The sequence below is a fragment of the Neophocaena asiaeorientalis genome, unplaced genomic scaffold (genome assembly GCF_003031525.2).
Source record: "Neophocaena asiaeorientalis asiaeorientalis breed wild unplaced genomic scaffold, Neophocaena_asiaeorientalis_V1.1 scaffold879, whole genome shotgun sequence".
NCBI lineage: Eukaryota > Metazoa > Chordata > Mammalia > Artiodactyla > Phocoenidae > Neophocaena > Neophocaena asiaeorientalis.
This window is the reverse complement of record NW_020175527.1, coordinates 281742-306667: the sequence shown is the minus strand read 5'-3', so window position 1 is coordinate 306667 and position 24926 is coordinate 281742. Positions and strand designations below refer to the sequence as shown.

The 24926-nt window shown below is 36.7% G+C and overlaps 1 protein-coding gene across 5 annotated transcripts in view; it reads left to right on the top strand.

The window, feature by feature from the left end:
- NRG4 (neuregulin 4) overlaps positions 1-24120 on the top strand; it is a 123901-nt gene extending 99781 nt beyond the window's left edge. For 3 of the 5 annotated variants that reach the window (XM_024768973.1, XM_024768972.1, XM_024768975.1), the window contains 3 exons: positions 3919-3998; positions 13619-13702; positions 22727-24120. In XM_024768973.1, coding sequence (XP_024624741.1) covers positions 3919-3998; positions 13619-13635 — 97 coding nt within the window. In that variant the 3' untranslated portion in view covers positions 13636-13702; positions 22727-24120. Of the gene's footprint in view, positions 1-3918; positions 3999-13618; positions 14113-18121; positions 18230-22726 lie in introns of those variants that run through there. The other 2 variants (XM_024768974.1, XR_003006383.1) reach the window with 2 other exon arrangements.
- Positions 24121-24926: the final 806 nt, after the last annotated feature.

The window sequence follows — 24926 nt, the reverse complement described above, 5'->3', positions numbered from 1 at the left end:
CTCTAGAGCGCAGGCTCAGTAGTTGTGGCGCATGGGCTTAGTTGCTCCATGGCAGGTGGGGTCTTCCCGGACCAGAGATTGAACCCACGTCCCCTGCCTTGGAAGGCAGATTCTCAACCATTGGGCCACCAGGAAAAGTCCCAAAGATACTTTTAGATAAGCAAAACTTGTAAGAGTTTGTCCTCTCATATTTTCAAGCAGAAGGAAATTGATTCTGTATGTTATATTGAGATGCAAGAAAGAAGAAAGATCAGAGAAAGTCATTATGTGAATGAATCAAAACAAATATTGTATAGATTTTAATAATAGTACTGTACTATGTCTTTGAAAAGAGGAATTAAAACACATGATGGCAGGACTTCTCTGGTGGCACAGTGATTAAGAATCCGCCTGCCAATGCGGGGGACACTGGTTCAAGCCCTGGTCTGGGAAGATCTCACATGCCGTGGAGCAACTAAGCCCGTGTGCCACAACTACTGAGCCCGCTCTCTATAGCCCACTAGCCACAACTACTGAGCTTGCATGCCACAACTACTGAAGCCCGTGCTCCGTAGAGCCCATGCTCTGCAACAAGAGAAGCCACCATAATGAGAAAGAAGCCCATGCACCGCAACAAAGAGTAGCCCCCACTCGCTGCAACTAGAGAAAGCCCACATGCAGCAACGAAGACCCAACACAGCCAAAAGTAAATAATTTATTTTAAAAAAGAAACACATGATGGCGATAGCAAATAAGTTGAAAGGATTGTAATTAACATATACTAAAGGTTTTTAAATGGGAGGAGGATAATATATAGGTTAATGTGAGGCCTTGATATATTAGGAATGAACATGTCTAGGGTGACAATTGAAGAAAAAAATCAAAACACATAATTTAAAAATTAGAGGAAGGACAAAAAGGAATAAAAAATGATCAATTGATTAAACATAAAGAAAAATAGAGAAAAAAGGATAAATAGAAAGTATGATATAACATGGTAGATTTAAATCTAAATATATCAGTAATTATTTTAAATATAATTGTACTAAAGATTCCAGGTAAAAAACAAAGATTGTCATAATACATCTGTATTTTAAAATCTAAATTCTAGATGCTAAATCTTCCAGATAAGGATACAAAAAGATTAGGAGTAAAAAGGTCATATAACTATCAGACAAAATAACTGTTATGGTAAAAGATTTAGTTCACTGGGAGGATTTAACAATTTAAAAATGTATGTGCTCTTATAAGCAAAATCTTAAAAAGTATAAATCAAACTTTGAAATACAAAGGAGAAATAAGCAAAACCACCATCACAGTTAAATTTTAATGTATGAGTCTCAGAAATTTATAAGAAAGGAGATAAAAATCAGTAAGACTTTATAAGATTTTAGCAATGTAATTAACACATTTGATCTAGACTTATTCTAGAACACAGTACAAAATTCTTTACAAACTCATATAAAATATTTATGAATATTATTCTGTGCTGGGCAGTAAAACAGTTTTCAACACATTTCAAAGGTTTGATGTTGTACCACATGCTCAGTCTTTAGTGTGATTAAGAGGAAAGTCGGACAAGAATAACTATCAAAGACCTTCACATTTGGGAATTAAGAAATACATGTCTGTATAATTCATGGATCAAAGAGCTCACAATGGAAATTGGGAAATATTTTGACTGGAACTGTAATGAAAATACTATATAACAAATCTGAGAGATGCAAATAAACCAGCAGAGGAAAACTTATAGCCCTAAATGCTTATATGAGAAAAGAAGAAAGCCTGGAAATAAATAAGCTAAGCATTCATCTCACTAAGTTAGAAAAAGAATAGCAAAATAAATGCCAGGAAACTAGAAGGAAGTAAAAATAAAGAGTAGGAGTTTAAGATAATAAATGTACAATAGGTGTAATAGAGAGGAACAACAAAGACAAAATTTGGTTCTATAAAAAGATTAATAATATTGACAAATCTCTTTCAAAGAAACGGGGGGAAGGCACAAATGAATAATATTAGGAATGAGTAAAGATATAATAACTCAGGTGCCACAGACATTAAAAAGATCAAATAACCTACACATATCCTCCCATATACTTTAAATCATCTCTGAACACCTAATACAATGTAAATGGTAGGTAAATAGTTGTAAATATGATATAAATACTATGTAAATAGTTGTCAGCATTAGGCAAATTCAAGTTTTGCTCTTTGGAGCTTTCTGTATTCTTTTTTTTCTTTTTCAAATATTTTCGATTTGAGATTGTTTGAATCCATGAAAACAGAACCCTCTGATACAGCCAGTCGACTGTACAACAGAAACGGTTTACAGTGCAGTGGGGAAATAACAGACTTTCCAATAAATAGTCTTGGCATTACTGTTTATCCACATGGAAGAATGTAAAGTTGGATCTTTGCCTCAAAGCATACCTCAAAATCAGTACAGGTAGATTAAAGACCTAAATGTGAAATGCAAAATGAAAACTCTCAGAAGAACATTTAAAGAATATCTTTGTGCCCTTGGGGGTAGGGATAGATTTCTGTAACAAGATTCAAGAAGTACAAATTGTAAAACAAATGGCAGATAAATTTGACTAAACTTCTAGTTATCAAAAGACACTATTGAAAAAAAGCCTATCTACAAAGTGGGAGAAGATGTTTGCAACATGTGAAAATAGATGCATCATGAACTCCTACAAATCAAGAAAATAGTAAACCTGTAGACAAATGGGAAAAATAAAAAAACTTATAAAAGATGAAGAAAATTCCATAAAATAAACATGAAAAGATGCTCAATCTTCTTAGTCAGGAAACTGCAAATTCAGCCTGCAATTATCTTGCCCATAAGATTGGCAAAACTTTTTTTAAAAACCCAAACATATAAAATGTGAGATTTTGGAGTTTGAACACTTTTGATTCAGTTTGTAAATGTCTTGTAAAGTTAAAAAACTATATGTGCTGCAACCAAGCAGTTTCACTTCTGAAATTCCTTTAAGCTGAGGGCCTTTTGAAATTTAATAAGTAATTAATGCCATATTTGAATGAGGTCCAAAATGATAACCCACTAATGCTGAACTCCAGGCTAGAATCAGTTGTGTTTCATGAGGAAGAATCAGTATATTTTTACAAAACACTTTCATTTTGCTATGGTAAAAGTGGTTTTGAATTAATTTTTATTAATGTAAGGTAATATTTTAGGCACTGACTTATTGAAAAAAACTGAAAGGAAGTGTACATTCCAAAATCTCATTTAATATTAAAAGTAGTTGTTTTTGTTTTTGTTTTGTGGTACACAGGCCTCTCACTGTTGTGGCCTCTCCCATTGCGGAGCACAGGCTCCGGACGCACAGGCTCAGTGGCCATGGCTCACGGGCCCAGCCGCTCCGCGGCACGTGGCATCTCCCCGAGCCGGGGCACGAACCCGTGTCCCCTGCATCAGCAGGCGGACTCTCAACCACTGTGCCACCAGGGAAGCCCCAAAAGTAGTTTTTAAAAACTCTGTCATGACACCTGAATACCATTAGAACCTATATTAATTGACTCGATGACCAAAAAGATTGATGAACTGAAACCTTATAAAAGTGCAAATGAGTTTTTCAATAGTTGACTAAAGCCACCCCATGTCACATAAGGGTCCCAACTAATAATTAAAGCTAGCCACTTGAAGAAGAGCACAAAAACATTACACTAAAATACAACAGTCCTGCTGTCTTAAAGGAGGAAGACTAAGTGGCATCATCAGCGTCTGAGGTCCCCACAGATGACCTACCTGGCCTGGTGGATTTGTTAAATAATGGGGCATGGTTTTAGGGAAGCTCTGGCAGTTTCAGAGAGCTGTGGAAAAGAAAATGTACCTCCACATATTCAACTTTAAACTTTCTTTCCGGTTTTCCACTTACCCATTTTCCATTTGTTTGTTTCTTTCCTCTTTACTGTCAGGAAGGGCCACCTTCAGAGGGCCAGTTCGATCCAGTATGACATCAGCCTGGTAGAGACAAGCAGTACCAGTGTCCACCACAGTGAGTAAATTCAAAATGAAGTGCTTATTTTAAAGCCCTAGATTAGATGGTGGTTGTTACATGGGATTTGGATCTATCCAAAAAATGGTTAACCCAGAAGTTTTTTCTGTGGGTTTTTCATGTGAAGATGAATTTCTTACTAGCTATATGACACAAGTCACCTTTTTACCCCAAAGAAAACCATGTTGTCTCAATATGTGAAATTACGATATTAGCTATAATGTGTTACATAGATTACTGTAAGGGACTGATCTCTCCAGAAGTAATCTGAAGTGGGCTGGTCGACAGGGAGGAGGAGGAGGAGGATTTTTACCTACAAGAATAGGCAAATCTTTGGGAAGCTTGTAGGTCAGTTCATGTTTTAAAAGTATTGTGAGACTTCTGCTTCTGACCAAGATGGAGTAATAGGGCCTGGATTTACCTACTACTTGAAAAATTTGTAAATGGACATTATACATTAAGCAATGGTTTTCAAGACATTGGACGACAGGAAACAAAGGATCGTGATCCCCGAGAGATGGGAAACAGTTGAGATGAGCCAATGATTGCCTCAGATTATTGCCTTGAAGGAGTTTCCAGGCTGTGGCACAGGGGTTTGGGGGGATGGCCCAGGCTGAGCTTGGTTGATTCCCTGAATTGAGAAGATGAAGCTGAGAGTCCAGAAACATCAATGTGGCTATAGTTCACTGAATGGAGTACTGGAAAAGAGAGAGCTGCAAAGAGAGAGAATTTCAGAGATCTTCAGTTCAAGTATTCAGCTGAGTAATAATCAGCACATATATAGTAGGAAAATACCTGAGGTTAGGGTAAGAATTACCTGACAGGATTAGAGGTACCCAGTACTCACACAAGGCTAGGAAAAGTGCCTGTTCCCAATAATAACGCTAAAAATCCTAAATATTCATTGGGTAGTAGGTAGAGTACACAGGAGAGTATTTCCCCAGTAGTGGGGAATAATTAGCCCTAGATTGAGCACTGCTCCAGTCCTGCCTAACAAACCTTAAAAGCAAGAACTGAAAGAATCGACTTGTTTCCAAATAACTGCATCCGGGATCAAAGTTCAATAATACAAAAAAAAAAAAATCCAGTACCCAACAGGTAAAATTCACACATCTAACATCCAATCAAAAATTACAAACCTGTTAGTTTAACATATGAATATCAGTCAATGTGATACACCACGTTAATAGAATGAAAGATAAAAACCACATCATTGGGCTTCCCTGGTGGCGCAGTGGTTGAGAGTCCGCCTGCCGATGCAGGGGATGCAGGTTCGTGCCCCGGTCTGGGAGGATCCCACATGCCGTGGAGCGGCTGGGCCCGTGAGCCATGGCTGCTGAGCCTGTGCGTCCAGAGCCTGTGCTCCACAACGGGAGAGGCCACAACAGACCCATGTACCGAAAAAAAAAAAAAAACGTCACAGTAGATGCAGAAAAAGCATTTAACAAAGTTTGACATCCATTTATGATAAAAACTCTCAACAAAATAGGTATAAAAAGATACTTCCTCAACACAATAAAGGCCATTTATGAAAATCCCACAGCTAACATTATTATCAATGGGGGAAAACTGTAAGGTTTTCCTCTAAGATTCAGTATAAGGCAAGGATGCCCATTCTCACAAGTTCTATTTAACATAGTACTGGAAGTACTAGCAAGAGCAATCAGACAAGAAAAGAGAAAGGAAAAAACATCCTGATATGAAAGGAAGAAGTTAAATTATCTCTGTTTGCAGATGACATGATCATATATGTAGAAAACCCTAAACACTCATTAATAAACTGTTAGAACAAATAAATGAATTCAGTAAAGTTTCAGGATACAAAAATCAGCATATAAAAATCAGTTGCATTTCTCTACACAGTGATCTATACAAAAAGGAAATCAAGAAAACAATCCTATCTTCAGTAGCATCAAAATGAATAAAATACTTAGGAATAAATTTAACCAAGGAGGTGAAAGATCTGTACAATGAAAACCATACAATTCCAATAGCATTTTTCACAGAAATAGAAAAAACAATCTTAAAATGTGTATGAAACCACAAAAGACTCTGAATAGCCAAAGCAATCTTGCAGAAGAGGAGAATTGGAGGCAACATACTTCCTGGTTTCAAATTATATTACAAAGCTACAGTAATCAAGGCAGTATGGTACTGGCATAAAAAGAAATACATAGATAATGGAACAGAATTGAGGAAACCAGAAATGAATCCATCATGTACAGTCAATGAATTTTTGACAAGGGTGCCAAGAATACACAAAGGATAGTCTTCTCAATAAGTGGTGTTGGGAGAATTGGATATCCACATAGAAAAGAATGAAATTGGACCACTCTAGTGCATCATACACAAATATCAACTCAGAATGAATTAAATACTTACATGCAGGACCTGAACCATAAAACTCCTAGAAGGAAATATAGGAAAAAAGCTCCTTGGCATTTGCAATGATTTTTTGGATATGACACCAAAAGCTCAGGCAACAAAAGCAAAAATAAACAAGAGGGACTACATCAAACTAAAAATCTTCACACAGCAAAAGAAATAATCAACAAAATGAGAATGCAACCTAAGGAATGGGAGAAAATATTTGCAAACATATATCAGAAAAGGGGTTAAAACCCAAAATAAATGAGGAACTCATACAACTCAATAGCAAAAAAATCAACCAACCCAATTTCAAAATGGGCCTCTCCAGCATGCTAAGCTCATTCTTTCTTTGAGTTCTCAGAGAAACGTACGTGGAATGCCTTTTTACCGCTATAATTCTAAATATATGAAATATTAAAATAACTGTTTATAAAGCAGTCAAACAGGATTTTAAGTGTAGGATTTCTTATGAGTTAATCGCAAGTTTTATTTTTTTTTAACCTTAAGTTCAAGTAAGATTCCTCTCTTACTGAGGATCAAGTAAGATTCCTCCTCTTCTTACTGAGTGTCATAGGACCAATTACATCTTAATACATAAGCCCATGAAGGAGACAAAAAATTTCCCAGAGTTTCCAGAAATTAGTTTTTTCCTTTGTGTATGTTACCAAAAAGGAGGAGAGGAGCAAAGGACCTGAATGGACATTTTTCCAAAAAAGATATACAAATAGCTAACAAGTATATGAAAGGTATTCACTATCATTAATCATCAGGGAAATGCAAATCAAAACCACAATGAAATATTACCTCATGACTATTATCAAAAAGATAAAAGATAAGTGTTGGCAAGGATGTTGGAAAAAAAGGAAACTTTGTACACTGTTGGTGGGAATGTAAATTGGTTAAGCCATTATAGAAAATGTTATGGGGCTTCCCTGGTGGCACAGTGGTTGAGAGTCTGCCTGCCAATGCAGGGGACACGGGTTCGTGCCCCGGTCCGGGAAGATCCCACATGCCACGGAGCGGCTGGACCTGTGAGCCATGGCCGCTGAGCCTGTGCGTCCGGAGCCTGTGCTCTGCAACGGGAGAGGCCACAACAGTGAGAGGCCCACACACCGCAAAAAAAAAAAAAAGAAAAGAAAATGTTACGGAGTTTCCTCAAAAAATTAAAAATAGGACTACCATATAATCCAGCAATCCCTCTTCCTCAAACAGATAGCTGTGCTCCCATGGTTATTGTAGCATTATTTACAATAGCCAAGATATGAAAACAACCTGTGTCCATCAATGGATGAATGGATAAAGAAATGGTGGTATATACAACGAAATATTACTCAGCCTTTAAAAAGGAGATCCTGCCGTTTGCAACAACATGAATGGACCTGCAGGACAGTATGCTAGGTGAAATAAGCCAGACAAAGAAAGAAAAATACTTCATGACCTCATTTATATGTTTTTTTAATCTTTTTTTTTTTTTTTTTTGGCCACACTGCCTGGCATGCAGCATCTTAGTTCCCTGACCAGGGATTGGACCCGCGCCCCCTGCAGTGGAAGTGCAGAGTCCTAACCACTGGACCACCAGGGAAGTCCCACATATGTTTTACCTACAAAAAGTTACACAGAAGCAGAGAGTAGAAAAAGGGTGGTTATGGGGGTAAGGAAGTGGGAGAAGTGGGGAGACGCTGGTCAAAAGGTTGCAAAGTTGCGCTTATGTAGGGATGAATAAATGAAGAAATCTAAAGTAAAACATGATGACTGTAGTTAGTAATGCTATATTGTATACTGGGAATTTGTTAACATGTATATTTGTTACATGTACATGTAAAAAAGTAAAATTGAGTAGTGGAAATCACCCAAGCTGAACAGAAAAAAGAAGAAAAGATTTTTAAATCAGGATAGTTTGAGACCTTTGGGACAACATCAAGAGTACTAACATCCACATTATAGAGGTCTCAGAAATTGAGAAGAGATAGAGAAAGGGGCAGAGAATTTATTTGAAGAAATAATAGTTGAAAACTTCCCTAACCTAGGAAAGGAAACCCATCCAGGTCCAGGAAGCACAGAGAGTCCCAAACAAGATGAACCCAAAGAGGTCCACACCAAGACACATTGTAATTAAAAATGGCAAAAAATTAAAGGTTAAGAGAGAATCTTAAAAGCAGTGAGGGAAAAACAACTAACTAGTGATGTACAAAGGAACTCATAACACTGTCAGCTGACTTCTCAGCAGAAACTTTGCAGGTCAGAAGGGAACAGCACAGTATGTTCAGTGTGAGGAAAGGAAAAAACCTACAACCAAGAATATTCTACCCAGGAAGGAGAGATAAAGAGTTTTTCAGACAAGCCAAAGCTGAGAGTTCAGCACCAGTAAACTGGCTTTACAAGAAATTTTAAAGGGACTTATATAAGCAGAAAAGAAGAAACCACAGCTAGAAATATAAAAATTACAAAAGGAAGAATCTATAAAAACAGACTCATAGATGCAGAGAACAAATGGGTGGTTGCCAGAAAGGAGGGATGGTGGACATAATAGGTGAAGGGCATTAAGAGGTACAAACCTCCAGTTATATAATAAATAAGTCATGGGGATGTAACATACAGCATAAAGAATATGATCAATAATATTATAATAACTTTGTATGGGACAGATGATTACTAGACTTATCATTATTTCATAATGTATGCAGATGTCAAATCGTTATGTAGGACATCTGAAACTAACATAATATTGTACATCAACTACATTTCAATTAAAAAAAAAGAAAAAAGAAGAAATAAATAGTATAGCTACTGTGGAAAACAGTTTAGCAGTTTCTTAAAGAGTTAAACATAAATTTATCTTAATATCCAGCATTCCCATCCCTAGATAACAGCCCACAATAAATGAAAACATATGTCTACACAAAGACTTGAATGTCCATAGTGGCAATATTCATAATAAACCCAAAGTGGAAATAATCTAAATATTCATCAACTAGATATGGTATGTCCATAAAATGGAATACTATTCAGCCATAAAAAGGGACAAAGTATTGATATACTCCGTAACATGGATAAATCTTTATGCTAAGTGATACCAGCCACAAAAGACCACAAATTGCATGCTTGCATTTATATTAAGGTTAATGCTATAACATGTATGAACCTTGAAGATACTGTGCAAGTGGTTGCCTAGGGTTGAGTTTGGAATGGGAAGTGACTGCAAAAAAATTAAACATAGAATCACTGTATGATCCAGCAATTCCACTTCAGGGTATATACATAAGAGAATCCAAGCCAGGAGCTCAAATAGTTATTTGTATACCACTGTTCATAGAAGCATTATTCACAATAGCCAAAAGATTGAAACCACCCAAATGTCCATCAAGGAATGAATTGACTGGACAGCTGCATGTAAATCAGTGAAGTTAGAACACACCTTAATACCATACACAAAAATAAACTCTAAATGGCTTAAAGACTTGAACATAGGACATGACATCATAAAACTCCTAGAAGAGAACATAGGCAAAACATTCTCTGACATAAATTGTACCAAGGTTTTCTTAGGTCAGTCTCCTAAAGCAATAGAAATAAAAGCAAAAATAAACAAATGGGACCTAATCAAACTTATAAGCTTTTACACAGCAAAGGAAACCATAAACAGAACAAAGAGACAACCCACGGAATGGGAGAAATATTTGCAAGTGATGCAACCAACAAGGGCTTAATCTCCAAAATATACAAACAGCTCATACAACTCAACAAAAAACCAAACAGCCCAATCAAAAAATAGGCAGAAGAACTAAACAGACATTTCTCCAAAGAAGACATACAGATGGCCAACAGGTACATGAAAAGAGGCTCAATGACTCTAATTATTAGAGAAATGCAAATCAAAACTGCAATGAGGTATCACCTCATACTGGTCAGACTGGCCATCATTAAAAAGTCTACAAATAACAAATGGTGGAGAGGGTGTGGAGAAAAGCAAACCCTCCTACACTGTTGGTGGGAATGTAAACTGGTGCAGCCACTGTGGAAAACAGAGATTCCTCAAAAAGCTAAAAACAGAGTTGCCATATAATCCAGCAATCCCACTCCTGGGCATATATTCAGACAAAACTATAATTCGAAAAGATACATGCACCCCTGTGTTCACAGCAGCACTATTCACGATAGCCAAGACATGGAAACAACCTAACTATCCACTGACAGATGAATGGGTAAAGAAGATGTGGTACATATATACAATGGAATATTACTCAGCCATGAAAAAAGAATGGAATAATGCTGTTTGCAGCAACATGGATGGATCTAGAGATTATCATACTAAGCGAAGTAAGTAGAAAGACAAATATGTGATATCACTTATATGAGGAATCTAAACTATAACACAAATAAACTTATCTATGAAACAGAAACAGACTCAGAGACATAGAGAACAGAATTGTGGTTATCAGGGGGTGGGGTGGGGGAGTGATGGAGTGGGAGTTTGGCGTTAGGAGATGCAACCTGTTATATATAGAATAGATAACAACAAGGTCCTACTGTATAGCATAGGGAACTATATTCAATATCCTGTGATGAACCATAATGGAAAAGAATATTTTTAAAAAGATTGTATATATATGTATAATGGAATCACTTTGCTGTACAGCAGAAATTAACACAACGTTGTACATCAACTATACTTAAATAAAATATTTTTTAAAAAAAGGAATGAATTGATAAACCCAAAGTGGTACATAAATACAATGGAATATTATTTAGCCTTAAAAAGGAATCAAATTCTGATTCATGCTACAACATGGATGAACTTTTAAGACAGTATGCTAAGTGAAATAAGCCAAACACAAAAGGTAAGTATTACATGATTTCACTTATTTGAAGTATCTAGAGTAGTCAAATTCATAGAGACAGAAAGTAAAATGGTTGTTACCAGGGGCTAAGAGTAGGAGAATGGGGAGTTATTTAATGACTACAGAGTTTCAGTGTGGGATTATGAAAAAGTTTTGGAGACGCATGGCGGTGATGATTGTACAACAGTGTGGAACTGAACTGTACAGTTAAAAATGGTTAAAATGGTAAATCTTATTATGTATATTTCACAATAAAAAGCCAGAAAGAGATGCTGTTATTAAATGATACTGTCACATGACTCATTTTAATATGCTCAAAATTAACTTTTGAGTTACCAAGAGATTGAGATGTGTTCCTCTACTTTGTAATTGAGTGAAATCATGTATTTTAATGGTTTGGTGAGTTTGTCGATTTTTGCTAAATTTGTAATGATATTGTCTGGAACTACATTCATTTGTAAAATGCCTGATGGTAAAGTAACCAGTGAAGAAATTCTCAGAGAACTGAAAATTTATTATTGAGCCTGGTTTTAACTGGGAAGATAAACACAAATAAGGCTAAGTCTGACAAGAAAAAATGTAGGAATGGTTGACTGCACAAGGATCTGTGTTTGTAATTCACCAATAACATTTCTCTTCAAAAGGTTTGCCTCTTAATTTTTTTTTTTCAGAACGTTCAATGGGATGGTAAAAACAATTATTTTTTAGAAAATGTACACACATAAAAAACAAGTCGACCTCTTCCTGTTTATAAAGACATGTTTGTAATAAAATAGAAGCTACCTTGGAGCCTTTCCACACAGAGGTACTCTGGTTTCATTGAGAAAAGAGTTTTGGCACTCAAGTATTAATTTGCTGCTTTCTTTTAATGGAGGCAGAAAATGTCACAACAAAGGGGCAAAAATCTAGATAAGGTATTGGGCATAGCTCACAAAATTAGCTGACTGACCACTTATTTTTTCAAGGTCAAACAGTCTATCAGTAACTGCAAGGCCATTACTTTAAGAAAAGCAAAAAGAAATGCCTTTTACCGCATGTGACAAGATCTGTGTCATGAAAATAAAGTTGATCATGCGGACTGGGAATTGCTTGATGCTATTAGCTCGTATTTGTTATGAAAATCACAGCATGATGGTACACTCTATTTTAAATTTTATTAATGACCTGCTTTCACCAGGAAACTCCTCTTGCCACCACACCATAAAGCTTTATTCATTTTATCACTCCATTCTGATAGGTTTGTTCGTGTCACCCTGTGTGCCTCTGGAATATAAACCTCCCTAGGCAATCTTTTCAATTCGTTCATTAAGTAAACCTACAGCCTAAAGTCCTAGCATACATTTAGGTTGTGATTATGTATCCCTATTGCCATAATGCACTAGTTCTGAAAGTACAGCTCTTCAAATGAAAAGAAAGCAGTGTAATACTCATGAACATCAGGTGTCTGTAGGTGCCAGGCACTGTGGTTGACATTTCATATCGGAGAAGGAGAACTCTTTTAAGTCCTAACACCCATTGTGAGGCAGGTGGTATTATTCTCACTCTACAAAAGAGAAAACTGAGGCTTAGAGAGGTTAACATCAAGATCACACATGAGGTGGTAGAACAAGGATTTTAAACCCCAAGTCCAAGTTTTTTGTACTGCACTTATGCTTCCACAGATATCGGTTACAGACTTAGGGCTCATTGGCTATGGAGGGAGTTGTCCCTACATTAAATAGTTCTAGCTAGCCACAGGGTTTTTTTGTTTTGGTTTGGTTTGGTTTTTAGTCCTGATTTTTGTTTTGTCTTTGCTACTTTCTTCTGTTTTCTTGCCATCAGTTATTAATTTTTATTGCCATTAGAATGACTCACTCTAGCAATCTTTTCCCCTTACTCTCTTTATCATTTGTAATCTTTTTAAAAATTCACCAACAGGGCTTCCCTGGTGGCGCAGTGGTTGAGAGTCTGCCTGCCAATGCAGGGGACACGGGTTCATGCCCCAGTCTGGGAAGATCCCACATGCCGCGGAGTGGCTGGGCCCATGAGCCATGGCCACTGGGCCTGCGCGTCCAGAGCCTGTGCTCCGTAACGGGAGAGGCCTCAACAGTGAGAGGCCCACGTGCTAAAAAAAAAAAAAAAAAAAAATTCACCAGGCTTGTTAGAACTTCAGGTAACAGAAAACAGGCAGTGAGGAAAGGCAGGGACACTTTCCTCTGTGAGATCTGAATGGAGGTGCTGACACAACTCTTCTGTGTTCTGAGGAGCGTTGTGTGGCTTATTTGGATGTTCTAGGCTAGTTCACCTCAACTCTTCATATCACAAACAGAAGGGGTGGATGTATATGTGTGAATAAAATAAAGATGTGTTGGAAGGTGTGCATATAAAGAAAAATTGAGATGGAGAAAACATCTTAATTCTTATTTTCTATAGGTCATGGAGAACATTGAAGAAATATCACAGTGAACCCAAATCACTGCTTTTTTGTTACAAAGGCAGAAAATGTAACACCAAAAGGTAAAAGAAATTAAAACCTTAATCCTTCTTTGTTCTCTAAATAAAAGACTGAAAGTTATCATACCCTGAAACACCGTCTGTCCTATTGCAAGGTATGTGTGTTTCTGTCACGTGTATTATTAGCTCATTTGCAGTAGGTAAATAGGGGAGTAATATCAATCCTATGTGAAAGTTGCATTGGTCAAACATGATTTTTCCCAGTAAGCTAATGTGTTGAAGCATCCAGAGGCAAGCTTTCTCACAGCTAATAAGAAACTTTTAGCAAATATACCAAGACCCTAAGAGAAAAGATGAAAATCCTAATTAAGGGCAAGGAGTGGCTTTAGTGGCTTTCACTGTGTTAAGCTGTCTGGGGAAGTTGCAAGTACAGGTAAGGCATGAAGACATTTCACCCGGTGATTAGAAAAAAAGCATTGATTGATGAAGGTGAAACCACACAACTTGTCTCGGGACTTTAATGACTCACAGGTTCTTATGTCTCGGTGCAGAAGGAATTCGGTGAGGGACAAAGTGGGAGGTAAGAAGTGCATTTATTAGTATAGGATGCTTGTGAAGGATACAGGTGGGCAGGCAAGAGAGCTCTGCCCCAGGAACTAAGTGGGCTACGTTTTTATAATCAAAGGAAAAGTGGGAAGTGGCAGAAGACCACCTTCTTCCACATTCTTTGAGTAGAGACATCACGCTTACATCACTAGCTCCACCTTTGGGTGGGGCAGAGGAGTTTTTGACCCTATTTGGTCAAACGGGGACTGTCATGGTGCTATTCAAATCAGCAGAAGGGTGGTAACATAGACTAAAATATGTTAAATCATCTCAGGTTTCAGTGTGAGGGTCTTCTACCTTGGAATGCCACCTTTCCCCTGCATTCCTGGCCTTGGTACATGCTCAGGTGCATGTCCTAAGGATCATTATCTTGCTGACCTTGACCAGCAGGCTGCAGGCCTTGTTTTTTCACTTAATGGCCTGGGGCATATCTCGGTGCTTTTATTGCATGGTTTCATTGTTAAGCGGACCTGTTTTGTTTCACAGTGTTCTGACTGCTTTCTTGAGTGTTCATTAGCTTACAATGGTCTCCCAAAGTTCCCTTTGTGTCTATAATCCCCTAGTGGGACTTGTAAAACTACCTGTATTAACTATCCTGCTCTATCCCTATCATTGGCAGCTACCTTTAGATCATATTTTTAATATTGATGAAAATCGTTTCTCTATGAGAAGCAATTGATTTCAAGGATCTATAGCAAGCTCTGGCCAAATGAACAGCCCACCTGTGAACAACTTCCCCTTCAAGCCAGTTCTCCACATCCTTGCCAACACTTGTTTTTGTTTGTTTGTTTTAATAGCCATCCTAATAGGTGTGAAGTGGTATCTCATTGTGGTTTTGATTTGCATTTCCCTAATTAGTGATGTTTAGCATCTTTTCATGTGCTTATTGGTCATCTGTATATCTTCTTTGGATACCTGCCTATTCAAGTCCTTTGCTTATTTTGAACTAGGTTTTCTCTTGTTGCTGTTGTTGCATTTTAGGAGTTCTTGAGATATTCTGGTTATTAATCCCTCAGTCGGTACACACTGACTTTTCCCAACAGTCTAGCCCAGTGTGAGCACTGTGAATTGAATCTGTCACTAGTGCCACTGATCCATTCATTCACTCATTCATTTACCCATCATTCACTGACAACTAATACTTATGAGCTTGAGGCACTAGAGTATACAAAACGAAAAACCCTCATAGAATTTTTAAAGACTATTTTTTAAAAAGGTTACAGATTTATAGAATGATTGAGAAGACACTGCAGAGAGTTCCCATATACTTCCCTCTCCCACACAGTTTTCCCTACTATTAAACATCTGTGTAAAATGTACTAGTGTGCTACATTTGCTAATATAAATGAAACAATTATAAATTAAACAAATGAAACATTAACAAAAGTCTATAGTTTACATTAAGGCTCCTCTTTTTGTTATAGTTTGATGGATTTTGACAAATGCATCATTTTATGTGTCCACCACTACAGTATCATGTTGAATAGCTTCACCACCCTGAAAATCTCCTGTGCTCCATCTACTCAGCCTTCCCAATCTCACAGTGATAACCACTAATCCCTTTACTAGCTCTATAGTTTTCCAGAATGTCATGTAGTTGGAGTCATACCGTATGTAACCTTTTCAGACTGTCTTCTTTCACTTAGCCATATACAAATTAAACTTCCTCTGTGTCTTGTGGCTTGATAACCTTTGTTTTTTCTAAAAATAGCTAGGCTATATGACTTTTGGTGGTTTAAAAAAGTTTTTATGGTAGAAAAACATACATAAGATGTACCATTTTTACATATACAATTCAGTGGCATTAAGTATATTCACACTGGTGCAACCATCACCACCATCCATCTCCAGAACTTTCTCATCATTCCATACTGAACCCTGTACCCATTAAACAATAACTCCCCATTCCTCCACTCAACACCCTGGTAGCCAACATTCTACTTTAAGTATTTGAGTATTCTCAATACTTCATGTGAGTAGAATCATGTATTTGTCCTTTTGTGTGTGGCTTATTTCACTTACCATGTCTGCAGGGTTCATCAGCACTACAGTATGTATCCAGATTTCATTCCTTTATGTGACTGAATAATATTCCACTGTATCTATCTACCACATCTTGCTTATTCATTCATTAATCAGTGAACATGAGTCATTTCACCTTTGGGCTATTGAGATAATGCTTCCACGAACATACATGTGCAAGTATCTGTTCAAGCCCCTGTTTTCTGTTCTTTTGTATAAATACCCAGAAGTGGAACTGCTGAATCAAATGCTAATTCTGTATTTAATTTTTTGAGGAACTGACATACTGTTTTCTGCAGCAGCTATACCACTTTATATTCCTAGCAGCAATGAACAGAAGTTCCAGCTTCTCCACATCCTTGCCAACACTTTTTTTTTTCCCCAATAGCCACCCTAATGGGTATGAAGTGGTATTTCATCATGGTTTTGATTTGCATTGCCCAAATAGTTAGTGATGTTGAGCATTTTTTCACAGTGCTTATTGGCCATACTGTATCTTCTTTGGATACCTGACTATTCAAGTCCTTTGCCCAGTTTTGATTTGGGTTGTCTTTTGTTGCTGTTGTTGCATTTTAGTTTTTTATATATTAATGGATATTAATCCCTCATCAGATATGTGATTTGCAAATATTTTCTCCCATTCTGTGGATTGCTTTTTTCACTCCATTTATAGTGTCCTTTGATACATAAATGTTTAATTTTTGATGAAGCCCAGTTTGTTTTTTCTTCTGATGCCTATGACTTTGGTGTCATATCCAAGAAATCACTGCCAAATCCAATGTCCTGAAACTTTTCCCCTGTGTTCTTCTAAGAGTGAGTTTTAAGTCTTAGGTTTAGGTCTTTGATCCATTTGAATTAATTTTTCTATATGGTGTTAGATAAAAATCCAACTTCATTCTTTTGCATGTGGATATCCTATTTTCCCAACACCATTTGTTGGAAACACTGTCCTTTCCCATTAAATGGTCTTGGTGCACTTCCCCCAAATCATTTAACCATATATGTGAGGATTTCTGGATTCTTTATTCTACTCCACTAGTCTATATGTCTGTTTTTATTCAGTACCACAGTTTTGATTATTGTAGCTTTGCAGTAAAATTTGAAATCAGGAAGTGTGAGCCTTCCATCTTTAATCTTTTTCAAGATTGTTTTGGCTATTTGGGGATCCTAGATATTCTGCTTATTTTTCTATTTTCTGTTAAAAATGTCACTGAGATTTTGAAGTGGATTACATTGAATCTGTAGATCACCTGACATCATACCAGTATTAAGTCTTCCAATCTATGAACACGGGACGTCTTTCCATTTATGTGTCATCTTTAACGTCATTCAGCAATGTTCTGTGGTTTTTCAGTGTACAAGTCTTTCACCTTCATTAAGTTAATTCCTATGTATATTATTGTTTTTGATGCTATTGTAAAGGGAGTTATCCTAATTTGTTTTGGGTTGTTCGTGTTAGTGTACAGAAAGGCAACTGATTTTGTGTGTTGCTTCTGTATGCTTCAACTTTGCTGATTTGTTTCTAAGTTCTAACAGATTTTGGGGTGCAGGGAACATTAGTGTTTTCTACATATAGGATCATGTATTCTGCAGAGATAATTTTACTTCTTCCTTTCTAATTTCAATCTTTTTCTTGACTAATTACTCTGCCTCAAACTTCCAACACTATGTTGAATAGCAGTAGTAAAAGCTGCATCTTTGTCTTGTTTCTTTCAGTCCTTCTCCATTGAGTATGTTAGCTGTAAGATTTTCATATGTGGTCTTTATTATATTGAGGTAGCTTCCTTCAGTTCCTGGGGGAGGGGGTGGGTTTTTTTTTTTAATCAAAAATAATTTTGTCAAATTCTTTTTCAGCATCAACTGATGGGATCCATGTGTGACCCTCATTCTGCTAATGCAGTGTATTGTATTTGATTGGATTTTCATCTGTTGAACCATCCTTGCATTGCAGCAATAAATCCACTTGTTCAAAATGTATAAAACTTTTAATGTGCTCTTGAATTCAGTTTGCTAATACTTTAAGATGTATGCATCAATATTCATCAGGGGTATTGGTCTTTTTCTTTTCTTGTGTTGTCATTGTCTGGCTTTGGTATCAGAGCAATACTGGCCTTATACAATGGATTAGGAAGTGTTCCCGCCTATTGAATTTTTTTGAAAAGTTGGAGGACTGGAGTTATTTCTTCTTTAAATGTTTGGTTGAATTGAGTAAAGCCAGAGGTTGCAGGATTTTCCTTTGTTGGGAGGTTTTTGACGGCTGATTCAATCAACCTCCCTTCTACCTATAGGTCTACCTATAGGTCTATGTAGATTTTTTATTTCTTCATTAATATATCCATTTCATCTAGGTTATTCAACTTGTTTAAAACTGCTCATAGTACTCTTATCCTTTTTATTTCTGTAGACTCATCAGTAATAACCCTACTCTTATTTCTGTTTTTAGAAGTTGAATCTTCTCTTGTTATTGATCTAGCTAAAGGTTTTTCCACTTTGTTAACCTTTTCAAAGAACTAGCTTTTAGTTCAAAATTTTCTATTGATTTTTTCAGTATTTTGCTTATCTTAGTTCTAATCTTCCTTCTACTAGCTTTGGGTTTAGTCTGTTCTTCTTTTTCTAGTTCCTTAAGTTGTAAAGTTAGAATGTTGATTTCAGATTTTTTTTTTTAAACGTAAGCATTTACAGCTAGAATTTTCTGTTTTATGGGGTGCAATGAAAGCAGTGCTGTTTTGGTATGTTGTGTTTTGCTTAATGTATTTTGAGGATGTTATTAGATGTGTAAATGTTTATAACTGTTACATTGTTGTATAAAACCTTTTAACATATAATGTACTTTTCTGTCTTTTTAAATCCAAAAAGGTTGTAAGTCTATTTGTCTCATAATAATATACTGTTCCCTTTTGGTTACTATTTGCATGGAATATTTTTGCTCCTTATTTTCTGTGTTAGTGTCTTCTTTTGTGTTTTGTTTTATAGTGAAACATTTAAATTCTTTTTCCTTTTGTGTGTATTCTATAGCTATTTCTTTGTGGTTACCATGGGGATTCCATTTAACATCATGAAGTAATGACACTAATTTGAATTTACAGCAGCTTAACGTCAATAGTGCATAAAAACTTTGCTCTTATATAACTTTGCCCTCACTCCCTTTCAACTATTAGTCACAAGATTACATCTTTAAGCATTGTGTCTAAAAACATAAACCAATTAACTGTATTTTTATATGTTCGTTCCTAAATTGTGTGGAAAACAAAGAGTTACAAATCAGAGTTATAATACTAGCTTCTATAATTGTTCATGTATACCTTTACTGGAGAGCTTTACTTCTTCATATGGTTTCCTGTTCCTATCCTTTGTCCTTTCATTTCAACTTGAAGAATTTCCTTTAGCATTTCTTGCAGGGCAGGTCCAGTTGTATCAGTGTCCGGTAATGTTTTAATTTCTCCCTCATTTTTGAAGGAGAGTTTTGCCAGATAGAAGATTTTAGGTTGACAGTTTTTTTGAGAAATCTGATAATCTTATTGAAGATCCCTTTTTTTTTTTTTTTAATGTGGTACGCGGGCCTCTCCCGTTGCAGAGCATAGGCTCCAGACACGCAGGCTCAGCGGCCATGGCTCACGGGCCCAGCCGCTCCGCGGCATGTGGGATCTTCCTGGACCGGGGCACGAACCTGTGTCCCCTGCATTGGCAGGCGGACTCTCAACCACTGCGCCACCAGGGAAGCCCTGAAGATCCCTTTTATGTGATGTTTCTTCATTCTTGCTGCTTTCAAGATTCTTTCTCTTTGTATAGCTTAATTATACAGATTTTCCTCCAGTTGCAATGGGGTTGTATCTTGATAAACCCATGGTAAGTTGAAAATATAAGTTGAAAATGCATTTTATATACCTAACCTACTGAACATCATAGCTAAGCCTATCCTATCTTAAATGTGCTGTGAACAATTATGTTAGCCTGTAGCTGGGCAAAATCATCTAATACAAAGCCTATTTTGAAGTGATGTAATTTACTGAATACTGTACTGAAAAACAGAATAGTTGTACGTGTATTAGATGTTTACTCATGATCATGCAGCTGACTGGGAGCTGCAGCTCTCTGCCACTGCTAGGCATCATAAGTGCATACCTTACTGCATACTGCTAGCCTGGGAAAAGATCAAAATTCAAAACTTGAAGTAAGTATGGTTTCTACTGAATGCATATCATCTTTACACCATTGTAAAGCTGAAAAAATCCTAAGTCAAATTGTCCTAGGTCAAGGACCGTCTATAATGTATCTTGGTGTCTCTTTTGACTTTACCCTATTTGGAGTTTGTTGAGCCTCCTGATATGTACATCCATGTCTTGCATCAAATTTGGCAAGCTCTTTTGTCATCATTTCTTCAAATAAACTTTATGTAGCTTTCTCTTTTCCTTCTGGGACTCCTGTTTCTTCTTCCATTTGATGGTATCTTACAAATCCCTTCGATTGTTTACTTTGCTTTCTTAGACACAATTACTTCAACTGTCCTGTCTTCAACTTGCTGATGAGTTCTTTTGCTTGCTCAAATCTGCTGTTCAAGCCCTCCAGTAAAAATTTTGTTATTGTAACTTTCTGCTTCAAAATTTTTTGGTTCCTTTTTATAATTTCTCTCCACTGGTATTCTCATTTTATTCATCACTTTCTTGATTTCCTTTAGTTCTCTGAGCATATTTAAAGGTCTTTTTCTAGTAAGTTCAGTGTGTGGGCCAGGCCAGTTTCTGTTCCATTGAATAGGCCTCGTTTCCCTGTTTCTCTGTACGCCTTACAGATTTTTTGTTGTTGAAAATTGGGCATTTCACTATTACAGTACTGTAATTCTGGATATAACATTCTCTTCTATTCCCAGTGTTTACCAGTTGCTGCTGACTGCTGAACGCTGTTGTTCATTTGTTTTTGAGACTTCTCCAAGGTACTTTAACAAAGACTATCCCTTGTGTGTGATCACTGAAACCTCTGTTCCTATTATCTCATGTTCAGCTGTTTTTAGAGATTTCCTTGAATGCCAGTTCTCCTTTTTGCATTTCAGCTGTGTGCTAAGGCACTCCTGCAGCTCTTAGCTAGGCCTGCTTCTATCCTAGGGATCAGACCAAGATGAACACCTAAGGCTCTCTTAAATCTTTTCTGAGCATGTTTTGCCTGTGCATTCATTTGGCATTCTATATCTTCCCCTGGGTACAACTGCTTTTGAATGCCCGGTTTCTCAAAAATCTCACCCCAGCTTCTCCTCTAGGCCTTACACAGCCTGTTTTATGTCTTCACCCATATCCAGGTGGCTGTGATTCTGCAGTCATCCTGCAGCTTTCACAAGCAGTGCCTACTCTTTCTTGCCTGATTTCCAAGTTATGCAAAACAGTGATGAGCACCTTGAGTCAGTCCTTCTAATCCCCCCCCACCCCACAGATTAGAAATGACAAACAGTGATTTGCAAATAGTCTATTCTTCCTCTTCTGGTTTGAGGGAGGGAACTGGAAACCATCCTTCTGTCATTTTAAGAATAAGAGCACCACTGCATGGGAGGCAAGGGTGAGTAAAACAATCAATCACAAAACTTTCCTACCATTCTGAGGATGGGTTTTCTTCACTGGGCACTGTGTTAGTTGCTGTAAACCTTTGTTTTCCAGAGCACCAACAAATTTGGTTCACATAGTTGCCAGTGTCACTCAGCTCAATTATGTTTATTCCTATCTGTAATTCTAGTATCCTGACTAGGCCTTGAACAGAGTTATGTTTTAGATACATGTATGGTGACTGAATTTTGGTTAGATGTGGAGGTATTGTGAAAAGGTTAAGAAAATGGTCTCAGTTATCTTCACTGATTTAATTTAAAATTAATGAATATATGTATTTTTTCCAATTTCTTGTAATTATCTTGCCTTTTTTACTGGCTGTGATGTCACTAGAGAACAGTAACTTTTATAAAAACTTTATGAAGTGAAATGCTCCATACACTCTTAGTACCAAGACATTAAATGAAGTTTATTGGGGCTTCCCTGGTGGCGCAGTGGTTGCGAGTCCGCCTGCCGATGCAGGGGACACGGGTTTGTGCCCCGGTCCGGGAAGATCCCACATGCCACGGAGCGGCTGGGCCCGTGAGCCATGGCCGCTGAGCCTGCGCATCCGGAGCCTATGCTCTGCAACGGGAGAGGCCACAACAGTGAGAGGCCTGAATACCGCAAAAAAAAAAAAAAAAAAAAAAAAAGTTTACTGGCCTCTGCCAATATTTTCTACTTTAGAGTAGCATATATTCTTCTATTCTGTCTCCATCATGGCGTAAGGCAGAAATGAAACAAAAATAACATGTCTTGTAAATATTTGACTATTTTTCTCTACACAGGCTAATATTAAAAAAAACTTTCTGGTAACATTCTTTACATAGCACATGTATTAGTTTTGTTTATTTAACAAGGATGTTATTACTAATACTATGTTTTGTTATTTTAGGATTTTCATTAAGCAGACTCATTCCCTTTCTACAAATGAAAACCAAGTCAGTCATCTAAAATCTCAATTTCAAATCAAGAGGATTTAGTCTTCTGTTTTCATTAAAATGGAATTTATGGTGGCGTTCAAATGGGTTAGACTGGGCACAAAATGACAGAAGTAGATTTTTTTCTCAAAAATTTCTGCAGAATGCCTAGGAAATTCTCAGATTTGTAAAAGTTTATTTTACATTCTTTGCATGTTCATTGTGTTAAATTGTAATATAAATTAGTGGCAAAACTCTTGCTGTTTGGCTTCTCTTACTAGGTTGAAAAGTTTTATTTACCAATGATGCAGGTTTAAGCAAAGTTGAGAATTAATTACAGTAGTGAACTGGCCTTCTTTAGAAGGACCTCCTTCATTACTCTAGCTCACAGACTATTAATTATAACAAAGTGTAGGGTGTCTGTTTTGAGATCTTAATTCCAAGCTTCCTTACTCTTTTTTATATTGCTACTTGGCGTTTCAAGGAGTTTACTCCTTTGAAGCAGCCTTTAACAAGGCAAATTGTAGCTGCAGAAAGATTCTGCTTTGAAAGCACATTAACGAAATCAATATTTTTTAAACACCTTGATTAAACTATCCTATCCTTGTCACTTGATAGAAGACAGCTCAGTATTGTAAAGAAAACAGTAAGGGTACATCTTCTCTTTTTGTGCTCATGTCAACTTTTTCATGTGATCATTTTTCCAGTTTCACAAATAACTACAACAGTTGCCATTTCTAGGAATTATGTTTTTAGCTGAAACAGTAACTTTTTCTTTAACGCCTGCTTTTAAGGCAAGCCTTTCAAAACCATAATAAATTGTTTTAACTTTGGTTAAATTATCATCCCCCCCTCCACTTCCACAGAAATGTCAAAGCCTCTGAGAGGCAGGGCCAATAACTTTTGTTTTCATCAGTACTACTCCTTCAATTGGTTCAACTTCTTCTCTTTCTATTTTGCACCAGGGTTACAATCTTGTGGCCAAATGAATTTACTGTTCCTAACAAGCTCCAAAGTCTCAGCTATAAAAAGGAGCCATATATTAACCTCGAATACTGTATGAAATGACCTTGCAGCAGACTCTCCTTTGAGTAGTAATAAAACATTTTATGTATTAATTTGAAAAAAATAAAACAGTTCATTCAACCAGGTGCATTTTGTTCATATTTCCATTTTCAAAATCTTTTTTCCTCTACTGTTCAGTCAACTCTGGTTAATATCAAGGACAAAGAAAATTTACAAAGTATTTTCCTTATATGCTATGTAAGCATAACCAAGGACTTAAATTTTGAGATATTGTCTACTTGATAATGGGTACCAATGTCAAATAATAGAAGAGTTAATAAAAATGGCTAAATATTAATATTCACAGATTAAAAGTTCTATGGCAATCAAACTTTTCTTTGGACTTTCTTCAGGAACTAAGATTGAGTATAACCATAAATTAAAGAAACTTTTAAGTATTTTTATCATTTATATAAATAAACAGCAAGGAAAAAAAATCTTTTGAAGTAAAAATTGGTTTAAAAAAAGTGATTAAAAATAGAAAAGCAGGGGCTTCCCTGGTGCAGTGGTTGACAGTCCGCCTGCCGATGTAGGGGACACGGGTTCGTGCCCTAAAAAAAAAAAAAGCAGGAATGTTGTCAATGTATTTGATTTCACTTACCTTGCAAGTTTTCTTCTATCCCGTTAAAACCACTATTACAAATGTGCCATATATTATATCATACTGTATTAGAATATGCTAATACAGATATCCTGTAACAAAGACCTGGAAAAAACAAGTGCCTTAGGCAAGAATGTTAATTTCTGTCTTGTAAAACAACACTTTGGAGATAGATAGGCAGTCCAAATCAGTAATGGTAGCACGTCAACAAAACTGTATGGCAACCTATCATTCTGTGTGATCTCTTCCACAATAGAGCATTGCCTCTTCTGTAGAGTCGAAGATGGCTCACAATCATATACACTTCTAAGCAAAAGGATTGAAAAAAGGCAAAAAAAAAAAAAAAAACCAGTCTGTTTTAAAGGACACGTTATCATTTCCCTCACATTTCACCAGCCAGAACAGTCATACTTGCAAGGGAGACAAGGATGTAGTCTTTATTCTGGTGTGCATGTGCCTAGCTGAAAATCAAAGGTTTTATGACTGTGTGAAAAGGAAAGAATGGATAT